The sequence below is a fragment of the Gobio gobio genome (genome assembly GCF_949357685.1).
Source record: "Gobio gobio genome assembly, chromosome: 19".
Lineage (NCBI taxonomy): Eukaryota > Metazoa > Chordata > Actinopteri > Cypriniformes > Gobionidae > Gobio > Gobio gobio.
In genome coordinates, this window is record NC_137112.1 from 8,038,717 (window position 1) to 8,054,180 (window position 15,464).

General features: G+C 40.7%; 1 protein-coding gene across 1 annotated transcript in view; it reads right to left on the bottom strand.

Annotated features, from left to right (window-relative positions):
* Positions 1-15,464, bottom strand: part of ptprga (protein tyrosine phosphatase receptor type Ga) — a 427,225-nt gene that overhangs the window by 411,403 nt on the left and 358 nt on the right. The window contains exon 1 of the mRNA XM_079844385.1: positions 15,324-15,464. This exon is cut by the window's right edge and continues 358 nt beyond it. Coding sequence (XP_079700511.1) covers positions 15,324-15,417 — 94 coding nt within the window. The 5' untranslated portion in view covers positions 15,418-15,464. The remainder of the gene's footprint in view (positions 1-15,323) is intronic.

Here is a 15,464-nt window from a genome sequence, read left to right on the forward strand (position 1 = left end):
ACCAAAGACATGTAAACGAACCAAAAACAGGACGTGATTTCACAAGATGCAACGCTACAAGTCAGCTGATTTGACGACGCGGAAAGATCGGTGTATCCAAAATGAGTAGAGGGCAAACGTGGAGCAACGAGGAGGTAAAGTGCCTCATCAATATATGCAGATCTTCGTTTCTGCATACAACGGAGGAAATCCTGCTGCTGTTTTGAATGTTTTGAACATTTTATGAGCTCTTCGTGAGTTCTCAGCTGGTAAAAATAAAACCATATGTATACGCATGAAACGATCACGTTTAATCCAGCACACAGCATTGTTTTGAATGTTCGGTAACCAAGCTCCATTGCGAAATATAAGTCATAAAAGCAGACCAATCAGGTTTTGACCGTATCCCTATGCCTTTGGTTCGGTAACTTTAGGTTCACTGTTAAAAATGCCAGTGTGAACGCTAAGAGGACCAGGACTATATGTTTTGTTTTTGTTTTTTGGTCCGGACCAAACGAACGCACCCTGCAATTAACATGCAATAAAATGCATTACATATTACTTTTAAAGTCTATAATATTTCTGTTTTATTATTTGTATTATCTCAAATCTGCTTAAATGTACTTTTTTCACAAGGGAGTGAAAGACCTTTAGCGTACCTACATTTTCTAACCAAAGTTACTGTATAGTTCACCTAAAAAACAATTCCGTCATCAATTACTCTTCCTCATATCATTCCCATATGACTTTTTTCTTCTGCAGAACACAAAAGAAATTCTGAAGACCTAAAGTTTTTCCATGGAATTGCGTTAAATTGAGGACTAAAGCTTTCATGCGACAAAAAGAGATGCAAAGCACCACAGAAGCATCATAAAAGCGGTCCGTAAGTCTCGCACATTAAATTCCCAGTTTTCTGAAGTCATGCAACAGCTTCGAGACAGACTGGCATAAGTCAGAAATCAAATAGACTACTTTAATGATATTTTATGGTGCTTTTGCGTCCTTTTTGAGGCTTGAAAGCTTTGGTCCCTGTTCATTGTAACCACATGGAAAAGAGCATGAAAAACAAAATGTCTCCTTTTGTGTTCCACTGAAGAAATGACATGAGAGAGTACATCCTGATAGAATTTAAGTGGAATATTCCCTAACACACAAGCATCAATGTAGCCTCATTTGCTGAGACCCGGTACAGGAGGTTACAAGAGGTCAAAGACAGCCAATCCAATCAGTAGTCACGACGCTAACCCATCATCAGCACTAGTCAAGGTAGAGTGAACCATCAAAGACACAACCCAGCCAGAAAAGGCAATCACAGTTGTCAAGCGGCAAAGAAATGAAAAAACTATTTCTACTTTTGGGTTTGATTTCATGCTTGTACATTGGACTGCCACTCGGCTGCTGTTTGAGCTTAGCGTCGGGCACATTTAACGCTCTTTTTAATGCTGATTGTTTTTAATAGGGGAACAAGTGGAAGTGGAAGACATTGCCTCTAAGTAAGACGTCAGATTATGATAGTTCTCATCTGAATTTGCATGTTCGTCAAAGCTATCATTGTGTGATCATGGTGATTACACTGCTAATTAGCATATTTAAAATAAAGCAGTAAGCCTTCAAAATCTCTCCAAAGCCATTTGCGGAAACAACTTTATGGGTAGGCCTACTCCATTCATTGCCTGATTAGAAATAGAAAATCTGTATCTATTCTTAATATTACTAAAGCTAAAACAGTAAAGCTAACCATTTCCCTTTATTTGTGTTCTTAGTTAACCTTTGGTTAGCAATAAAACAGATTAGCATAGTGCTAACTGTCACAAGTCCACTGAAGGAGAGTTGAACTGAACCCATGTGCAGTTTATTTAGATCCCAACATGAACAAAATACAAAGTAAGCAAAGACCAGACTTGAACTTGAACTAAACATGAACAGAACTCACCAAAAGCGGTAACAGAGAACAAAGCTAAGAAAATATGGAACATGAGGGCTATTTATCCACAAAGACCAATGACTTAACAAGGAACACCTGTGAATAATCGAACAATGAATCAATCACAAAAACAGAAACAGAGGAACACATGACCTGAAACAACCAATCAGAACATGACACATAAGACTAGGGAAACACAAGGGCTGTGTCCAAAATCGCCCTCTATACACTTAAATAGGGCACTATTTGAGGCGACAGCCATAGTTCCCCATAGCATCCATAATTATAGCCACGTTAATAACGTTTGTAAGAAACCAAACCATTTGTGAATCCGTCAAGATTTCAACGAGATAAGAGTATTTGTGTTCGTGCAGATCACTCGCCTTACATCAGGTACCACAGAGCCCTGCCTGTGACAAGATGGCCGCCGGTGATGACGTTAGAGACTCTAAGACATAGCCGTAAGACATCTAGCCTTTATTATGTATATCTATGCGCTTCTCGCCAGAAGATGGCGCCCACAGTTGAATCAATCATCCATCCATTTTCCAAACCGTACTGGTCCAGCGTAATATACAGGTATACATTTTTAATTGGTTATTTAATAATTTAAAGGTGCTGTATGTAAGTTTTTCACTTTACTAAAGCTTAAAAATACCGTAATATGCTTGAAACATGCTAAATTCACCTACTTGTTTCTCAGAAAACCAATGCTACAGCCAGTTATTCTACTTTGAAATGTGCGTTCATGTCAGAATGTCTGTTTTTGTTTTGGTCTGTGCGGTACCACACGCCGCCAGTTTACCCAATAGTATTTCGACACCACAGGTTGCCAGTTGGCGGAAAACACAGTGTATTGCAGCAGCCATGGAGGCCAGCAAACAAACTTAATTCTACCCGACCTAAAAAGCCTTGGCATCCATCTAAAAATCTCTATGAACGGAAGCACGTTAAAACACGGATAAATCAACTCATCAACTTACAGTGTGTAAGTCTCTTTGGCTTTCATTGTCAGTTGCGCTCGCTCCTGTTGCGTGTCCTCAAACTGGCAACCCGCGTGAGCGTCGAGTCTGAGGCGGAGGGGGCGGGGGAAACAACGATCTCCTATATTTTGAATTTGGACTACAGTGCCTATTTCGACCACAAGCTGTCAATCCTACATACCGTACCGTTTACATTACTGTTTATATACATGCTTGTTTCCATTGCAAAGTTCAAGATACATCTTTTCATTACTAGTGGAGCTGCTAGTTTGCTATGTTTCAAACATAGACCTTAAAAAAATATGGACGTAGTGTCTGTGACGTCACCCATAGGATTCTGAAGAGCAGTTTTGAAGCGTAAAGTAGGGTCGAGCTGGCCGTTGCCATCTTGGCAGCGCGTCATCGCGCGTCACTCCCGGATAACAGAAAATGGGCAAAGAGACGGGACGTGGGCGGAGCTGAGGTGACATGATGACTAACAGACTGCAGACAAACGGCAATCCACCTGTTACTCAAAGTGGCCACGCCCTTAATTATGCAGAACTTTAAGGCTTTAAATAATGTAAACAAATGAGTTATAAAAAAATTCACCCCCCTCACAGTCGTCATGAAGGGCAAAATTAGCCGTATAGACCAAAACCATAATTTGTACCAGACTGTAAACATGTATTCTTCTGCTGTAAAGTTGGGCATTTTAACATGGGGCTCAATGAGATTCTGCTCCCTTCTGGAGTCTATCTCTAGTGGCCAGTCGATGAATTGCAGTTTAAGTCACTTCCGTATTGGCTTCAAGAGAAAATGCGGGAGGTTGCCGCTTGGTTTCAAATAATTATTAAACAGCAAGCAGAACCTATGCACTCAGTGTCTAAATTCACTCACTTGTTTTCATTCACTCCTTCAAGTGGACTTTATTAGTGTAGTAATGTAGGGAATAGGGAATCAGGGTATAGGGGGTGATTTTGAACACAGCAATGATCACATGAGGGCAAGGCCTCACATGAGAAGGAACCAGGAAACATGACTGTGAGAATTTCAAAATTAAAGACACGAACAAAACCCAAACCAACAGATTAGAACAAGTGAGAACATGACTACCCACAACGTTTTTGCCACGGGTGTGATTGAATACTCAAGAAAAAAACTAAATGATAGCCAAAAAGATTCTCATAAAATGTCTGATATTAAATGAGCACTGATTTAACACAATGTTTAAAATGTTAGTAGCTTGTTAACTAAATCGATAATCTCACAATGGCGAAATAGCCTACTGGCCAAATAATTGGCTTGCTACAGTATAATGTGTAGTCTAAAGCTAAACTGTAAACATATCGACTTTGAACGCTAGAATTTAGCGGATGAATGTTCAAATCAGCTGCTTTACAATGACTGCAAATTTCAGAGTTGTAACTGTTTGCTATATAAAAACAAAAAAGAGCTTGTTGAAGGTGATAGCCATTTGTGCAATTTACATTTGCGACATTAGCACACCCAATAGTGTTCGGGAAACTAGGAATTTTTGCAAAACAAATGACACACTTCATCTTTAAGGAAAACAGATTTGCGATGCACAAAAAGCAACATTAGCATCATCATGCTAGCATCATAGCGAAGAACATCCTCAGTGACTTAAAGATCCGTGTGGCAGACTAATGTCAGGTTATTCCAAGAGAGTTACAGGAAGAGAAAGGTCATAAGGGAACACGCGTGTGTATAATGTACTCGACTAATTCACTATATGCACACTGAGTGACTGTTACGAGTGGAATAAATCAGAACGGACAGACAGTAATCACAAGCCATTTTCCCAGCACAGTCAATACAGGTCTGACTGATGAAAGCACAGATATCTGGAGTGGCGGAAAGACAGCGGGAATCTCACCAATTTGAGAAGAGAAGGAGGAAGAGAATAAAAAAAAGCATTGTACTTTAAACAGCTTCCCTAGAAGTAAGACAAATTGGGCGGCGTGGTGCAGTCCGCAGGCTGCGTCTCGCCCGCTCTCTCTCTAGCGTCCTCCCAAGCATTAAAGTGGAAAAACCAACTACACTGCAAAAATTTAATGAGAAGACTCACAACTCCGGCCCAACACTGGCTCACTGACACAATGCTCCTTGGCATGTGGTTATTTTCCCCTTCTTGTCTTTTCTTTCCTCTTTTCACCATGGAAGCAGAGGAAATATCAAGGGGCTGTAACCGGCCTGGCCCTCTCATTCGTGGTCTAATGCAACACTAATGCATTGTGTCTGTGAAAATGGGCATTCTGAATACGTGACCGCGCTTCCCAGAAAGCCACGGCATTACCTCATTTATATGTCCACTGAGAGACCGCACGCGTCCACGCACAAACAAATTATTTGCTGCCGCAATTTCCGAGGCTCATGCGATATATGGAGGGTGTCCTCCACTCCTTTTCTGCTGTTTTTGTTCACTCTTTTTCAAAGGGGGCCAAATAGTGTGGGGAGAATTAGAAGTACCAAATGGAATGAACTCGCCTTCAAAACCATTAGGCTACAATTCCCTGACTGACAAACACCCATCACATCGACAACATCAGCCTAAAGCCTGTATCATTACACGCCAGGCATGAACCGCAGCCCACAACCTCCAAATTAAGGTTATTTCTCTATTGCAAGCAGGCCTGTCCATGACAGCCATCCCATCAGGGCTCTGGGCAGAGATTGGCCTTTTACACTGATCCAGACCGGATTACGCAGCCTAAATCCCAGCCATTACCTGTCAAGAACGAACCGAAAAACTGATGTCAGATTACAAGGGGAGGGTTCTTCTCACGGGCCACTTGGGATAAGGTAAAGAATTGGATTTCACAAAAGTGAAGTTAAAGGCAGAGTACACCCAAAAATCTTCATTTACTCACCCTTCCAAACCTTTCTTCTGTGGATATTTTGAAAAATGTCTTTATAACGAAAGTGAACATTGACTAAAAAAAGTTTATTTTATGTTCAACAGAAGAAAGACAGATTTGGAACAACATGAGGGTGGGTAATTGTAATTAACAATGAAGTGTAATTTTATTGGATAACATTTTATTTTGATGGTCCACTTACATTTATGCATTTGGCAGACGCTTTTATCCAAAGTGACTTACATTGCATTCAAGGTACACATTTTAAGGTTTAACATTTTTTGTCAGTGCTTGCTTTCCCTGGGAATCGAACCCATGACCTTGGCATTGCTAGCGCCACACTCTACTGTTTGAGCTACAGGAACGCACTTAAAGGGTTATTTCAGCGATTAGCACTTAGCTTTGTAATAGTAGAAACCCGGTAATATATTCGGATGATCATGCTTCCCCCCTCATGTCCCATGTATTTATTGTCTGGAAAAAAAGCCTCCGATGACACAAATATCGTCATTTTGCGTCATCTGAGGCTTTTTTGGCCAGAGGCTAGAGACTACAGCCAGTAGTAGGAGCTAGTTCCACATTTTTTCAACCCGCCCAGCACGTCGCAGAGCGGCACAAGATGAACAATTTAGGTTAAAGAGTATATTCATTTTTATTTTATTTTTTTAATGCTCGATCGTTTCACTCGATAAGACCCTGTTCCTCATCTGGGATCACGCAGAGCCTCTGAAGTCCTTCGAAGCGCTTTAAAACTGCATTGATTTAAACCTTCAGCATTTTGGTTGCAATTGAAAACCATTATATGATGACAAATCCTGGAATGTTTTCTTCAAAAAACTTAATTTCTTTTCAACTGAAGAAAGAAAGACATGAACATCTTGGATGAGATGGGGGTGAGTAAATCATCAGGAAATGTTCATTTTGGAGTGAACTAATCCTTTAATCTTCCATAGGCATGAACTGAAAACGCGCCAGACTGGACAGGCACCGTGAATGAATGAACGACAATACGGCTGTGAATGAATGCCGGGCGGCCGTGCTCATTTTTGTTCTGGTTTTGAATTAGCACCAATTCGGGGGGCGGGTTGCTTGAATTGTGGGTACATGAAAACACAACAACAAAACGGTACATTGACAAACTCACTTAAATAGGCGCATTTCGCCTTGAAACCAAATCTTGCGCGATCATCTGGTCTATCAGCTCGTCACTCTCTGATGAATGAAATCTGACTCCTGCTGCGTCTTAGCTGCGACTCTCGTTCGGCTTATGCTGTATTGAGCAGACACGTTCAGTTTTTAATTGCAGTGTCTGTTCTCCAACTGAACTAAATGATTTTATTACTGTAAAAATCAAAACGACGGTGGGGTGGTGCCGTGGTGGGCAAGAGATGTAACTGGTAGGCGTGGCCTGGGAGTGGCCTCGTAGGGCAGCGAAGCAAGTGCATTCTGGGAGTTGTTGTCTTTCATCCACATGAGCCAAAAATAAATTTTCTGGCTTTTCTCAGTCTAGAAGGCACAAACTTCTAAAATAATTTCACATTTCTACTACATAAATGGCCCAATTTAAAGGGCTAGTTCACCCAAAAATGAAAATTAGCCCATAATTTACTCCTAGGTGTATATGACATTCTTCTTTCAGACGAATAAAATCTGAGTTATATTACAAAAGTCCAGGCTAATCCAAGCATTAGAATTGGATTCATAGTTGCTCTGTTTTTGAAGTCCATAAAAAGTGCATCTGCCCATCAAATAACGTGCTCCACGCGGCTCTGGGGTGTTAATAAAGGCCTTCTGAAGCGAATCGATGCGTTTGTGTAAGAAAAATATCCATATTTAAAACTTTATCAAGTAAACTTTCAACCTTCCCTGTTCAATTTATGGAAAAACTGTTGAAAGTTCCCCTGCCGATCGAAAGACTAACGCGACCAGGTCCGCTCGTCATGACGTCGCGTACGCATCTTGAGTTTCACTTTCAACATTCAACACTTTTCCACAGAAGGCGGTCAGTCGAAAGTTTACTTGATAAAGTTTTAAATGACTTTTAAATGACCTAGGATGACTTGGGGGTGAGTAAATCATGGGCTAATTTTCATTTTTGGGTGAACTAGCCCTTTAAACACACATTGATCTTTCCATCGGTGAAGTACCTCTTTAAGACATTCTACAGCAAGTACATGACAACTTATTCTACAGACACGAACCCTAACACCTAACCTTAACCCAACAGTCTACTAACAGGCTACTAATACTCTAATGAAAGTTATAGTTAGCAGAACGACTAACTATTTGATTTCCAGTTATATTGAAAAGAAAAAAAAGGCTTCATGGCTTCCTTAAAGAGTGGTTGAAAGGAAAAATTAATTTAAGGAGTATTGTGTGGGCCAGTGGTACAGTGATAAATGAAGTCTATCATCACTTAGCACTAGCGCTTAGCACGCCACAAAAACCTTGATCGATCAGCTTTGACAAACTGCAGAATTAATGCTGCATATAATCTACAGTAAAAGGCAAAGTCCGCACTGCGTAAAGTTGGCATGCGTATTTTAAAAACGGAAACATAAATAACAGAACTCACGCAAAATACTCCCCCTAGTGGCCGGGGCGTGAAAGTCTGTGTTTAAACCAATGTTAAGTTGTTGCATCTCGGTTGCACTATAACATCTGTCTGGCTGTTAATATCGCGACGCCCGCTGCGGCTCATCAAATTGTAATTAATTTCTCTATCATTAATCCATCCATCACTTGTTCAATACAAAGAAACATAAACATGTTCCATTGTTTGGTTTCAGACAGATTTATTTAACATCATCTTTGCCGTTTTGGATCCCTGTTGGTCTTTTACGGAAGACGTGTTCCAGCCTGGTTGAGAGGAAGAACCGGCATTTAAATAGGAGAGGGCCAGCAGCCGTTATACGTTATTAATGGAGAGACTTTTACGTGTGTTGCTCCATACTCTGCTAATTATGACCTTAGAGAGGGGGACGGGGGTAAGCAGGAGAACGAGGCGCTGGAGGGGGGCCGGGTTATGTGGAAGGAGAATTAGCGCTTAAGTCTCCCAGCGGCTCAAAGGTTTCTTTCGTCTCCTGGCAAACTGTTTCAACCCCTGTTACCGTGCCAAATGAAAATCTTTTCAGAACCTCCAGTCTGGGAGAGGGAGGGAGTCAGAACTAGAGATAGAGAGAGAAATAAAAGAGCGGCAAAAGCAAACATGAAGAGAATCTGAGAGAAAGTGAAGCCAATGTACACAGCGCTGGTCTCCTGCCTACAATCGTTATCACTACCAAATACGTATCAGGCTAATGTTTCAAAAAAATGGTGCACCACAAGAGCAGAGAGTCGGTGCTGTGCAGAATTCGGGCTTTCCGAAGACCGTTTAGCAAAGGTGCACACAACAGAACAAACAAACAAACAAAGCACAAAATCAATTAAACCAACATGTCAGTACAAAGCCAATATTTATCAAACTGAACAGGATTTGGAGCCTAACAACATCAACAAAAACGATCACAATGAATATTTTAGCCAAATATATCACCCCCCTTTTCTTTGTTGAACTCCATAATTCAAGTGTTTTAAAAACTTGCATGATTTTAGAACATTTACAGACTGAAAAATAAATAAATAAAGACAGTAAAACTCAATTTCACATGGTGCTCACTACACCGATCAGGCATAACATTATGACCAGGTGAAGTGAATAACACTGATTATCTCTTCATCACGGCTCCTGTTAGTGGGTGGGATATATTAGGCAGCGAGTGAACATTTTGTCCTCAAATTTGATGTGTTAGAAGCAGGAAAAATGGGCAAGCGTAAGGATTTGAGTGAGTTTGACAAGGGCCAGATTGTGATTCCTAGCCGACTGGGTCAGAGTATCTCTAAAACTGCAGCTCTTGTGGGCTGTTCCCGGTCTGCAGTGGTCAGTATCTATCAAAAGTGCTCCAAGGAAGGAACAGTGGTGAACCGGCGACAGGGTCATGGGAGATCAAGGCTCATTGATGCACGTGGGAAGCGAAGGCTGGTCCGTGTGATCCGATCAAACAGACGAGTAGCTCAAATTGCTTAAGAAGTTAATGCTGGTTCTGATAGAAAGGTGTCAGAATACAGTTTGTTGCGTATGGCGCTGCATAGCCACAGACCAGTCAGGGAGCCCATGCTTCACCCCCTCTGAAAATTTTTAAAGATTTTTAAATCTTCTTGCGGACACTCATTTTAGGTGGCTCGATGACTTCAGTACATTGAAAATATACATAACTGAAAAAGTATTTCAAAATGGAAGTGCGTCATGAAGCTCAGTAGTCCATTACGCATCTTCTGAAAGAGTACTGAATCTCCTGATCAAAACACAGGCAAAGAAGCACAATCGAGCGATAGCATATGTATAATAACATGATCATCAACATCAAAACGGCCAAATGTTACTGAATGAAATGTCGACCCAGGACAAGCTAAAGGACTGTGAAGCTTTGATGGACTCCGTCTGTGTTTTGATCATCGTTCCGAATCCCATCTGGATGCAGATCTACCAGGATTCTTCATGAATGTCCACATCATTTAGTGGTTGGCACGCACTGCGAGCTGTGGTTGCCAGTGGAGATGAGGAGAAAATGTACCAGCACGAGCACGGACACATACACGCTCTCTCTCACAGACAGACACGTCTGCCTTCACCAAGACTATTAAGGAAAACTTGAGATGAGTCCTTCACTGAAGAGCACACATAATCCTTGAGATCTATTCATAGCATCTAACGCAACAAAAAAGAGGTAGAGAGAGAAACAATGTGAGTTAAAGATGAAAAAAAAAATTTGAATTATCTTTTTAGAATAACAGCGCAAGCAGAAAGGTGAAGCAATTCGACTGGCTTAAACACTTAAACTGACTATAAGAGTGATACAAAAAAACACATTAAATGCAGGAAGTCAGGAATAAATTGTACAAGCCAAACCATCCACAACCAAATTGTCATTTATTCCCGTGATGGCAACCATTGCGCCAGTCTTCAGTGTCGCACGATCCTTTAGAAATAAAGGGATAGTTCACCCAAAAACAATTTTGTTCTAGTTTGTCTCCTACGCAGTTTCCATGCAACGCTTTCGAGTTACGGCCATGAGCACCACGACACATGCGTGTGCCGTATTTACAATGGAAACATAGGAGACTTACACAGACTAGAACGAAATTGTTGAATAAAGTCATTATTTTTGTTTGTTTTTGCCCACATAAAGTATTCTCGTCGCTTCATTAAATTAAGGTTGAACCACTGGAGTCACGATTTTAACAATGGACCTTGAAAGTGTTTTCAAGTCTTTCAGAGCTCTCGGATTTCATCAAAAATATCTTCATTTGGTTTCTGAAGACGAATGAAGGTCTTACGGGTTCAGAACACTGCAAAAAATGCTTTTCTTACTTAGTATTTTTGTCTTGTTTTCAGTCCAAATATCTAAAAAATCTTACATTAAGAAGCATTTACTAGACAAGCAAAAGTTTTTGTCTTGTTTTGGGGGAAAATAACTCAAAATTAAGGGAGTTTTTGCTTAAAATAAGCAAAAAATGCTTTTCTTACTTAGTATTTTTGTCTTGTTTTCAGTCCAAATATCTAAAAAATCTTACATTAAGAAGCATTTACTAGACAAGCAAAAGTTTTCGTCTTGTTTTGGGGGAAAATAACTCAAAATTAAAATAAGCAAAATAACCTGCCAATGGGGTAAGCAAAATAATCTTAATTCAAACAGAAAACAAGATTATTTTAATTATTTTGCAAAAACTCCCTTAATTTTGAGTTATTTTCCCCCAAAACAAGACAAAAACTTTTGATTGTCTAGTAAATGCTTCTTAATGTAAGATTTTTTAGATATTTGGACTGAAAACAAGACAAAAAGAAAAGCATTTTTTGCAGTGAACGACATGAGGGTGAGGAATTAACTAACCTTTTCATTCTAATATGCTGATTTGAGACATTTCTTATTCTCATGTTTATACCTTTTTTGTTGTGTACCTTTTTTTCAGGATTCTATGATAATAGAAATTTCAACAGAATAGCATTTATGTGAAATAGAAATCGTTCGTAACATTATAAATGACTCTAATGTCCTTGCTAAATACAAATATTAGTTTGATTCCAAAAATATATACATAAATCCACTGAAATAAACATATTATAAGTCAATGAATTAATCAATTTCAGTGTTTTAAATTGCAAGTGAATCAGAAATAGGTTTGGTTGGAGGCTTTCTATATTTGAACAAATCCGCGGGGAAAGTTGTGACAGCAGAGAGCGTCCCGGAGTTCTTATTCCCTCCATGTTGCCGGTGCAGCTAACAAACTCCGGGAGAACGACCCCACGGCAGCCTGACATCACCCCACACGTTTAACCGTCCGCGCGGCCCTATCTTTTAATCAATCTATTAGGGGAGCCAGGCAACGATGACAGGCTTCGTGACTGATAAAGTGACCTGGCGAACATTACAGCGGCTTTGGTCACCCAGCCGGACAGATAACGGCCTGAGCGGAGAGAGATGATGATGATGATAATGTTGTTACAGGGGCCGCTAGAGCATCCAGTCCGGCCCAAATGTCAGCTCGGGCTATCTCACTCCTGAGACTCTACCCCCACGTCTTAAGTGCCCGTCATTTCCAAACGGACATTTAGCAAATTATCCTTTTCTATTAGACAGAGAAATGGCTCCCCGCTCACATAAAAGGAAATCAGAAAGGCAGGAAGTCTGATGCCTCTTAAGAGATTTGAATTATCATTGTGCTCTCCAGTGCGTGGCATGCTATTCGTCATGCGACAGAAATAACCGTCTTCTAGATCTAGCGGTTTCTAGATCTTTTGGGTGAATCCTTTGAATTCTTTCCCCTGGAGGTCAGAGAAGAATAGCCCAAAAAAGATCAATTCTATCGCTTCCCCGCTTGGATTTATACGGCGTAGATTCAGACATGGCAAGTCGAACTATTTAACGACTAGTTAAGCTTGAAATGATCAGGTGGAGAGTTTTCTCTTCCGTGATAATCATCCATCGGCTCCAACGGCTAGATCAACCGTCTGTAGAGAGATGAGCAATGCCTGGGGCCAACAGACGCCCCGCCGAGAAATCCTTCCCTCCCTCTCGTCGCTTCTGCTCCCGCACCGTCAGCAAACTGGCCATTACTGGAGACTCAAGTGTGCGGACACTTGTTTCCCACTGGCATGACCGAAATAAATAAAGTTGCAGTCTTCCCCTTTTTCTAGCACGTTGCTGTATGTCAAGCTCGCCTGTCTTTCCGCAGTGCTGGTTCTGCTAAAACAGGTCTATCAGACACAGACAAGCGAGCAAATGTCACTGAGGTTAAAAAGACCCGCGTCTGGGAAAAAGGCAGAGAGGGCAGGAGGAATGACAGGAAACAAACGGAACGCATTAAAGTTGTCTTTTGCTCCACGGCAACTTCATTTCTCCACCACTTCCGACTGGAGAATTGGAAGTGTGCACTTTTTTCTCTCTGTGAAATCAACTCTGATAGACGGGGACAGTAAGATGGACAGAAACACACACTGCGACGGACACGGGAGCGAGAGAGAGGCGCAAACCGAAAAAAAAAAAACAGACAGAAAAGATTGCCAATAATGTCCACAACCTTGAGTCAGGCATTTGCCCTTTGGTGACAATGTGTTATTCATGGAGCATTCATCACGGGCCTGATGAAATCTCTCGGCTGTTTGAGATGCAGAAACTTAGACACTTTATCTCGCTGTCAGCGCTCAAGTGCTTACCCCTATGTCCACCGATTCCCTGAGCACCCTGCTCTTGTAGCTCTGGATCACATAGAATGTGAGATGAAAACTAGCAGCGAAAGAAAAGAATCGAAAAACCAGAGGACATTCTGACTGATACAGTCTCTGAAGTGCATCAGTAGCAGAGAAGGCTTGGGTAGAATATTCGTTTATTCCCGCGACAGTGATTGACTACCAACAAAGGTGAACATTTTATTATGTATGCAAAGCGATGGCCATTTGAAAAGCCCCCAAAAAGTAGGTTGGCTATAGCGGAAATGCACGTTTTGGGACGTATTCGTATGTTCTGGCTTTTTTCGATTTTCCGAAACACATGGTAGCTTTGCATGCAAAAATGCAGATGCATCTTTCATTCACATGGAGCTGTAAAGCTCTAAAGCTCTTCTTGTTTATGAATATGGCTAGTCACTTGTTTCACATGTGTAGATTCAGTTAAAAGAGCACAAACAGTCCTCGCTCTTGTTCTGCTTCCTTGATTCGAAGACCTGAGAATGTCAAACTCCCAAGAATTATACATTAGACTTGACGCCTCCAGCGTTACATAAAAACTCATGCAAATATGCAGAGCTTATCAAGTCTCCTCCTGGTTAAAAATGACTCTGCATCTCAGACTCGGCGTGTTTTTCTCTGGCTGTTGCCTATAATCACAGCAAACCTGAAGAGCCTGAGAGATCCTCACCTATCACTCACACACACACACACACACACACACTCAAGGTCGTCTTAAAAAAGATGCCGTCAAATATATAAATGATTGAAACCCGTACGAGCCCCCGAAAGTCACATTCTTATGACGTTTTCCAAGACGCACCATTAGTTACTGTGGGAATTAATATTAAGGCTTCATCCCTAGCAGATCATCACATTTGAATGATCAATAAATAAAGTAACAACAATTAAACCTTTGTTTTCCTAACTGATCCCAAAATCGTGCTGCTCAGCATTACTTAGCGGCATTTGAACAACCAATAATGATACAACTTTTTGAATAGTTATCATTAGCCTGCAAACAATATACAGTATGAATAGTAATAACTAAAACAATTATTTGTATTTATTATATATTACTAATAAATGCATTGAAAGTTGCTTTATGATCTAATGTAAGAGAATTTCATTTTTGTTTCGGACAGTGTTTAACAAGTTTCAAATGCAATGCGTCAATTGAATATCGCTGTGAAAAGTCATGATTAATTATGCAAACAATAAATAGTTTTTTGTGGAGCGCTTGGGTGTTATTCTTAAGCGACCCGTTAAATTGCCACCCGGTTTTAAAGAACCGATAATGTAAAATATTGGTCAAACCGATAGGCTAATCCGTGTATTTGTGATATTATACAAAAGAAAGTGCGTAAATCGCGTTAAAAATCGTCAAGGAATGAAAAGCTGCTGAACTAAAGATAACTCAAGTGTGCATTATTCAAACTGTTACAATGAATTATTATAATACCAGCTGAAAGACATCGGCTAATGTCTTTTCCTATAACAGATTTGAGTGTAATGTTTGGAGATAACGGGTCCGCGCGCTTATAAATAACAGTAGCGGATCACTTGAGGATATTGAAATATCAATAGATGTCATTATGCGCGTTACAATTCCGTGTCAGAACGTCCCAATTCCATGATTTACACCAGAAAAAAAAACACACACACAAACATAGCCTACAGAATCCTCGCGTTCGTATGGTTTTAATTGTGGCCATGGGTTGTTTTTAACATTACGCCGTCAATGTAAAAGCTAGGTCGTTGTGATGAATCGAGCGATTTGATAACAATTCTCATCCACCTCAAATCCAACTTACCGGGATGACAATGAGCCCACCGGAGCACGAGCGAGGAGAAAAGCAGAGGCGGAATCCACCAGCAGCAGCAGCGCGGTCGCAGTAGCCTCCGCATGTCACACTGTATACATGGAGATCTGGAATAAGGCAACTGTTGACAGA